Raw genomic sequence first — 9,576 nt, 5'->3', positions numbered from 1 at the left:
CCTCATTGCATTTTTTTACATTCACCATGGCAAGAAAACTACGCATGCGTAATGCGTATACACCAGTGGCCTTATGACTACTCAATGAGGAAAAATTATAACCTCAAAATCGGACCAAAATATTTGTCGACGCGATGTTTTGATATTTTTTTAATGTATAACATTATGTACACTTATCGTGCAGTGATCCTATTGGTCGAAGACATCAGGCCATTTTATTAATTGGAAACTGGTGGCTGTTCGATTGAACAAATTATGTACTTTGAGATTCATTCAATGTTGTGGAGCGCCCGGTATTTCATGTGTTTATAGTGTATTTAGTGTTCAAATGCTGTTATCGATGGAATTGATAGAACTAAGACTGGGGTAAGTAAGTTAAAATTATTTTTAATTGAGTAAATGCCTAGTTTAAAGTTAACAGCTAAGTATTAGGCTCATTTGTAAACTGAACTTTGTATTGTAATGGAAGAGGTTATGTTTGGGGTAGGTATGTTATTTGTATGTACATCTATATAATTATGTTTTTTTTTGAAATGAATAAGTTTACGAACATATGAAAATTTTACCAAAACAACCAGCTATATTTTAAGCGTAGCTTTTATTATGAAGAACCAAACTTGTGCAAGAGCTGTTTTGCGCTGTGCTTAATTGCAGAAGGAAACTTAGTGTTAAACCTGAATATAAATTCATCATTTAGCCATACAACTGATAGTCAAGACTGTTGGCTCTGCCTACCCCGCAAGGGATATAGATGTGACTATATGTATTTTGAAAAGTGGATAGGGACGCTTGCCAATTGTGACGATTCCTGTTTATTTGTATTTTTATTATGTAATTAATTATATATTTCTTTTATAAAATTGATCTGTATAATTGATAACCTAATAAAAGATAATCATCTAAAAGGTATAAGCAGGTGCGTCACGCATACAGTACTCTGATAAAACACCAGACAATATAATTGAATTACAATTTATTTATAGCACAAAGTCCATGAAGTGTTAATTACGTAAATTGGACAAGTGTTACATTTTTCATTTCCACTCACATCTTACTGATGAAGATAGATAAATAAAAATTCAACGAATCAATCAATATAAAAGTCTGGCGTTACTCAATAAAGGCAAGAACACTTCAAACGCACATGAGATGCAATGCAGTCAAAAAGTGGGCCCGCACCAACTTGCAATATAAAAGGATCTGTTAAAAGTTACTGCGGCACACTGCCAGTGCAGTACAAGCGCGGGCCCGCACCATATTGCAATATAAAAGAAACTGTTAAAAGTAAAGCCCGGGCCCGCGTTTCTTTCAGACGTACAGCTGAAACTACTGTGAGCTTTGAGAAGAATTCAAGTGTTCCTATATTTAATGACTTTTGCAACCTTTGCGGTAGGAGTAAAGCAGTTTGCACACACTAGGTATATGACGTGTTTTTACACGATCTCCGGTTTAAAGATAAAAAAAACCGACTTGACCGATGACCACGGCGGCAAGGCGAGATAAGGGTATTTCCTCACAATTTAACATCGAAACCAAACTAAATTATAGATGTCATTGCTATTATCTCAAATACGTATTTATATAATGTATTTAATAATAGGGTACCATCGTCAATGAAGCTAAGGCTGTTTTCGTCACGTCTATATCCCTTGCGGGGTAGACAGAGCCAACAGTCTTGAGAAGACTGATATGCAACAATCGCGACACGCATCGCACGTTCAGCATTTTGGCTTGAGAATAATCCCAACTTTATAAGCCTATCCCTTGGTCGCCTATTACATATATATCTATGGTTGTGGTTCCCGGCACCAATAAAGGAAAAGAATAGGACCACCCCTTCTCGTTTTACAATATTGAAACAAATAAGGCATGGCTATAAAATTAAATGTAGGTATGTATAGTTCATGTCGGAGTATCTAAGATTCAGTCATTTTGCTGTGGTTGACATTTCAAAAGCAAAAAAAACTATCAGGTTCCTATGCATCCATAACAACACAGACAAGCGTACTACCGCTGCGCCACAGAGGCCGTCAATCAGAGATCATCAAACGTATCTAAATTTTTAGACTGCAATCATGCGAGATCGTCGAAACTCTTCAAATTAGTATAGGGATTTAAAAACCCCAGCTATCTATCGTTATCGGTTACTTGTTACTAAGAAATTTTCCTTCTACATTTATCATTATTTTTTGTTTGTGTGTTAACTAACACTGTTTATAGTTCAGTCTACATGTCGAGGTTTAATGACGCGGTCGCTCATTGACTTGTGAGTTATCATAATTACCATTTTATGAGTCGCGATTGTTGCATATCGGATTCATACAGCAGGTTGTGTTTTCTTTTAAAAGTTGATTGTTTTCTGTTTAGTGTGAAAGCAGTGTTAGTTCAGTGTGCTTGTTTTAAAGTCTTGTTGCTCGTGTCAGGTTAGTGTTTGATATGGGCAGTATAGTGAAACTATTAATTTACAATTTTACGAATATTACATACATAATCGCATCTATAACCCTTGCGGTGTAGACGGAGACAACAGTGTTGAAAAGACTGATAGGCCACGTTCAGCTGTTTGGCTTAATGATAGAATTGAGATTCATATAGTGACAGGTCGCTTGCCCGTCGCCTAAAAGAAGAACCACAAGTTTATAAACCTAGATCTTAGTCGCCTTTTGCGGCATCCAAGGGAAAGTGATGGTGCCGGAAAACACACGGCACATTACGAATATTTGCTATGATGAATTTTGTATCTAGTTCATGACTACTCTGGTCATTCATCATCTTTATCATTACCTTCTAGCCTTCGTTCTTGTTACAATTTCTCAGGGAGTTAAGTCTTCTGTTCGACCTACGATGTATGATGCCTAGTGTCAAAATTCATGAATAAGGCAGAATTCTTTTCATGTTTGTCGCTTTTCAGCCTTTCAAGACTGTTGGCTCTGACCCCGCAAGGGAAATAAACGTGAATATATGTAGGTAATTTTCGTTTCCTTGCGACAAATACGGTGTTAGTATTTCAGGAACGAAACTACATGCAAAATTTTAAATCCCTGGACCCATGTTTTTTTCTTTACACTAACACAGATTACACAAAATGTTTAGGCTATGCGTCTCTCATCTCCTGATTTATTTTATTTAGAATTTATGCCTGTACTATGAACTTTCTGAAGCTGATTGCGTTATCTGGCTTGTGATAAAACTATGTGTAAAAGACGTAATTTTATTATAATTCTCGTATCTGTAGTATCTGTATGCTGGTATCAGTTACTCGCGACCAAAATATTATCAAATCAAGTCTGTCGTTGACCGATTTTGATATTTTGCATTGTAACATCAAACGAAATTTATCTATATTATATATTAGATATGTATATTAAAATACGGTCGAATTGAGAACCTCCACCTTTTTTGAAGTCGGTTAAATAAAACTAATTTCGTTAATTCGTAAAATTTATTATGAAATATTAATTAAAATGAAGAGAATGATGAATGCTATGATGCCTCCTAGATGGAGGGAAATGAGTATTCAGAGATCATGGCATGTAAAAATATGTATGACTAGCTGTGCCCACGACTCCATCCGCGTGGTATAGTTATTTTTGGGCATCATTGAAGCTCTCAAGCATAAATAGTTTTCGCCGTTTTTTTCACATATTCCATTATTTCTTTGCTCCTTATAGTTGCAGCATGATGTTATATAGCCTAAAGTCTTCCTCGATAAATGGTCTATTCAGCGCAACAAGAATTTTTCAATTCGAACCAGTTGTTCCTGAGATTAGCGCGTTCAAAAAACAAACACTTCAGCTTTATAATATTAGTATAGATATGGTCATTCGTTAATATCAGTACCATGGCATAGTTCCATCATGGAACTAGGTATTGATAATTATAATTATCTCTAGGTCCATTTAAAATGTTACATTAACACTTTCAAGTTCATCCAATCACATAAGATCTAAAACTGTGAACAATGATGATGAGTATTAAAAATATTTTCCATTGTTACAGATAAATCCACGATCACCAGTCAAATTTCAAATACTATCTGATTGTAATATACATGGGATTAAGGATGCAATAAAACAAATAGACCGCCGACTGAACGGCCTAACAACTGTGATAAAGTATTTAGTCTGAGTGGCTTTTGAAAATGGTCGCGTAAAATGTGATATATTAATACTGCTTGTTGATGAAGTTTTTGATAAAACAAATGACTGAATATTTAATTTTAATGGTGTAACTAATAGAAATTATACGTTTGATAATAATATAGGTTTGATTGCAAATGCAGTGTTTGTGAAGGTTGAATTTCACGTTAAAGTTAGTGATATTATACGCACAAGATTTAAATATTTTAATGATATTAAAGATATAACAATTAAGACAATCAAACAGCGTCAAGATGACAACTGGAAAGCAACAAAATGGTTTGATAAACCCATCAGAGCCTAACACTCAACTGCACAGTCAGAAAGCACAAAATTTGACAATATCGAATAGTGCGATTGAGAAAGTGGATAATTTATCTATACCAGGAAGTGTAATGGATGGTGTTACCATAGAACCTGACGGGATTTCACTATACGTAGTTTCAAATTACAGATTTGTAATTCTAGCATTGTTTGTTATATTTTCGGCATCAAATTCGATGCAGTGGACTCAGTACGCGATTATATCGGATATAGTGACGGATTATTATGGCGTGTCGAGTAATCTTGTGTCGTGGACCTCAATGATATATATGGTGACGTACGTGCCTTTAATATTCCCTGCAAGCTGGCTTCTGGATAAAGTGGTAAGTTAATTTGTGTGTTTAATAATGGCCTCTGTGGCGCAGCGGTAGTGCTCTTGTCTTGTGTCACCGGAGGTCCCGGGTTCGAATCCCGGCCAGGGTATGATGAGAAACGAACTTTCTCTGATTGGCCTGGGTCTTGGATGTTTATCTATATAAGTATTTATTATAAAATATAGTATCGTTGAGTTAGTACCTCGTAACACAAGTTTCGTACTTACTTCGAGGCCAAATTAAATCTGTGTAATTTGTCCCGTATTTAATTTGTCCCGTAATTATTATATATCAGCTGTGATTTCATGTTAATTTAATTTCCTCGACAATTTGTTGAGCTCCTATTTTATGATTCTTTAAAGATGTCTGTACAACATGTATTACTCTGTCCTCACATGAAATATTTTATTAACTTAATGACTACCCAATTGTTGTCGTGACGGTTTTTTTTTTCAAACTGTGTATCGCATTGTATCACACTAAAATATTTCACTTTGCTCGAGGTGAAAATTTAGTACTGGAATATCTTTTTCTTTTATTTGATTATCATTAAACCTATCTGTGTCGAATTTGAACTTGTGTTGTATCTCTGTAATTGCAATTTGAACACGTGTAACATATGTATTATCAATTCATCCATTTTATGTATCTGCGGATAAGAATTTATTATCTAGGTTGGTATCTATCTTTGCTATCTATGGTTGCCACGGCATTCTAAAATCTGTTGTTTCTCTTCCGCGTGTCGCCTGTCAACTCTTTGCACATTCTTGACATTATACATACATACATACATACATAAAATCACGCCTCTTTCCCGGAGGGGTAGGCAGAGACTACATTATCTTGTTCTCTATTTATAAATAATTACCTGGTTGACTGAGCGGTGCTCGGTGGACGTAAGAAAAAATAAAAATAGTAAAAATGAAGAACACGACACAATCACGTCTTTATCCCTTGCGGGGTAGACAGAGCCAACAGTCTTCAAAACACAGAAAGGCCACGTTCAGCTGTTTGGCTTAACGATAGAATTGAGTTTAAAATGTCGATAGGTTGCTAGCCCATCGCCTTAAAAATTAATCTCAAGTAAGTTTAGGATAAGCCTATCCCTTAGCCTTTTATGACATCCATGGGAAAGAGATGGAGTGGTCCTATTCTTATGTGTATTATATAAAAAGTCGTAATCATTATACGCATGTACTAGAGTATACCCGAGGCACTATACGAGTGATAAGCGTGAAACGTAAAATCCCTCTAATTTCCATTCCCCCGCGAATTCTTGGAAATTCTTTCTTGGGAATTTAATGCACTCGTAGGCAACTTAACGGAATCTACATAGCAAATTCCAAATCTCTAGACCAGCGGTGTAAGTCGAGCGTACTTTATGTCGACCAGCGAATTTCCTCTTTAATATATATTTAGAAGATGATTAATACCCAAGGACGAGGGTAACTGGACGCCTTCGCTTCATTACTGGCCTGCAGTGATATCTCAGCCGAGACAACCCCAATATATCTTGACCCGTGACGATGTTCATCCTACTAATGATGAGGGCTTAACGTGGAAAATAAGGCCCGTAATACATCAGGTTCAAAAGGGGGCATTGTAGGTGGAGAATATTATAGGCGAATGAGTATTCGCCTATAAGAAGTGGTAAGAATAGGACCATTCCGTCTCTTACCCGTGGATGGCGTATAAGGGTAACCTTGAGGCTTATAAACTTGTGACTCTTCCTTAAGGCAATTTTGAAAATAAATCTATTCTATTCTATTCACAAGGCGTTGATTTTTAGTGAAACCTAGTACGGAGGAGGCGAGACTATTCAATATACACGATACATATTAAACTATTTATCATTTCATTAATTGCTATTGTACTAGTGTAGAACTGCCCTTAAACGAAGTTAGGGTCAAGCAATCTAGACGTGAGGCAAGATGGATGTGATTTAGCAGTAACAATGAACAAAGGGTGAAATGTTGCGACGATAAGTGGCGTGTGGTTCCCGGCACCGATACAAAAAAGAATAGGACTACTACGGCCATGTCTTTGCCATGGATGTAGTAAAAGGCGACTAAGGGATAGAAACTTGGGATTCTTTTTTAGGCGATGGGTTAGCAACCTGTCACAATTTGAATCTCAATTCTATCATTAAGCCTAATAGCTGAACGTGGCCATTCAGTCTTTTCAAGACTGTTAGCTCTGTCTACCCCGCAAGGGATATAGACGTGACGTATGTATAAGTGGCTAGCTGGTAATGGGGTATTATCAAAACTTAGGAAAAATAAAGATAGCTTGAAGTAGAATTTTAAGAAATTGTTAGTACTCGTATCTGCTTCATACATTTTTTTTGTTATTTATAATGTGTAAAACAACTAATCAAGAGAACTTATAATAGACTTGGAAACATACTTGTACGCAATGGGCTAGCAACCTGTCACTATCTGAATCTTAATTCAATCATGAAGCCATACTGTGGACTTGTCTTTTTAGTCTTTTCCAGAATTTTCGTTCTGTCTGCCCCGCAAGGGATATAGACGTGATTAAATGTATGTATAATACTCAAAACGCGTCCGCGTCGGTGTTCGAATTAGTTCGACTTAGTCGCCTTTTACGACATCAATGGAAAACAGATGGAGTAGTCCTATTTTTTTTATTGGATAAATAGGAGACTTACTTTTCACTACCCTTACATTATATTCTGCACTGCACAGATTCCCGATTTTGAAACCGCCTATGTCAGTCATAAACTTTATCAAGCATGAAGTTAAAATGTTCTAAGTTTCACGAACTTGTTAGGAAGTGCTGTATGGCGGCATTTAGTTCAGATGTAGATTCGTACGTAGGTACTTATAATGTAGGACAACAATCTTGAATGCTACGTTCAGCTGTGTATACGAGTAGTACCCCTTATCCTACTAATATTATAAATGCGAAAGTTTGTGAGTATGTCAGGATGACAGTATGGATGTATTCTCTTTCACGCAAAAACTTCTGAACCGATTACGATGAAAGGTAGGTAGCTGAAGACCCAGAATAACATATAGGCTACTTTTTATCCCCAAGTTCCCGCGAGTTTGATAGGGTTTCTATGCGGACGAATTCTCTCTCTAGTTACAAATACATTTTATCAAACTCTCTTAAATTAACTCACAACCAATCTCTTCCAGACACATTGGATTGCTAGTCAGAAATCTATACTAATATTATAGACATTGTTTGTTTGTTTGAAAGCGCTTATCTCAGGAACTACTGGTTCGAATTGAAAAATTCTTTTCGCGTTGAATAGATCATTTATCGAGGAAGGCTTAAGGCTATATACCATTACGCTGCAATTTTTTGGAGCGAAGAAATAATGGAAAATGTGGAAAAAAAACCGGGGAAAATTATTCATCCTTGAAGGCTTCAAAAAAATAAATATTCCATGCGGACGAAGTCGCGGGCACAGCTAGTAATTAATAAGAAAACTGTCAGCATTAAATAAGAATTTTAATAGGGATTTTGGCACACTATCACGTTGTTAATTGCGTTTCAATCGATCCTCTTCAGGAAAGATTAACAGCCTCTAAGATAAAGGCTGAATCAGGACCAGCTCATTATAAGATTGTGAACATAGCTCTAGCGGCATGGAAGAAGCATGTAGACTTTTCATTAAACCTCAAAAATGAATGTAATTCTTAATTACTTATGAGCCCTGTGGTTCCCGGGGCATCAATAGAAAAAAGAATACGACTACTCCATTTCTTTCCCATGGATGTCGTGAAAGGAGACTTAGGGATATGCTTATATACTTCGGACACTTCTTTTAGGTAGAATCTAAATTAAATCATTAAACCAAACTCAGTCTTTTCAAGACTATTTTCGTTCTGTCTACCCCACAATGTACTTATGTATGTTTTTTACTTATATTGACTTACACTATAGAAAAAACATAAAAAAAAATTATTCAACAGAACAGTGTAAGAACGTCATATTATATATAGTCCTACTAATATTATAAATGCGAAAGTTTGCGAGTATGCCAGTATGGATATTTATTACTCTTTCACGCAAAAACTACTGAACCGATTACGATGAAATTTGGTATGTAGGTAGCTGAAGACACAGAATAACATATAGGCTACTTTTTCTCCCGGAGTTCCCGCGGGATTGATTCGCGGGCGGCTTCTAGTAAAATTCGAAAAATTCAAAATTTTTATTCATTACTATAGGATACTATATATCGCTTAATAATTGTCAAAACGTATGATTTAACAACATTGGTTAACGTCAAATAATGAAGTAGGTATATAAATCGAGTATACCTACTGCAATGTCGCTTCTAGGTTAAACTCCTAACGTAAAAAGGGTCCAAGCGTTCCCATTCCTGAGACAAAGTACGTTCCGAAGACAAATGAGAGTCGTGACTTTGCAAACACAGTGCCATGTGGAATAATATTAGATGAGATGGTCGTATTTTTGTTTAAACCTGATTTTGATGTTCTGAGTGAAGGTACTCTGGTGAGCAAATTGTACAGATTAAGCTAGCCAATTTACTGGATTCCTTAAAAAATAGATTTATCTTCAAAAATGGGAAATCTGGGCATCGCTTTTGGATGGCAGTATACCTAATTATATTATAGTAATACTAACTACATTGCAGATTTTTTTAATTAACTTCTATCTAAAACGTCGAGGAATGCACATTTTCCACATTTGAATTACGTACATACACATGGTCACGTCTATATCCCTTGCGTGGTAGACAGAGCCAACAGTCTTGAAAAGACTGAATGGCCACATTCAGCTGTTTAGCTTAATGATAA

At 36.0% G+C, this 9,576-nt stretch overlaps 1 protein-coding gene across 1 annotated transcript in view; it reads left to right on the top strand.

The window, feature by feature from the left end:
* The first annotated feature begins 212 nt into the window (after positions 1 to 212).
* LOC106133369 (uncharacterized MFS-type transporter C09D4.1) overlaps positions 213 to 9,576 on the top strand; it is a 62,633-nt gene continuing 53,269 nt past the window's right edge. Inside the window, exons 1-2 of the mRNA XM_060949664.1 lie at positions 213 to 366; positions 4,000 to 4,786. Of these exons, the coding sequence (XP_060805647.1) occupies positions 4,394 to 4,786 (393 nt within the window). The 5' untranslated portion in view covers positions 213 to 366; positions 4,000 to 4,393. The remainder of the gene's footprint in view (positions 367 to 3,999; positions 4,787 to 9,576) is intronic.

The sequence above is a fragment of the Amyelois transitella genome, chromosome 3 (genome assembly GCF_032362555.1).
Source record: "Amyelois transitella isolate CPQ chromosome 3, ilAmyTran1.1, whole genome shotgun sequence".
Taxonomy (NCBI): Eukaryota; Metazoa; Arthropoda; class Insecta; order Lepidoptera; family Pyralidae; genus Amyelois; species Amyelois transitella.
This window is presented reverse-complemented; position numbering and strand designations above follow the sequence as displayed.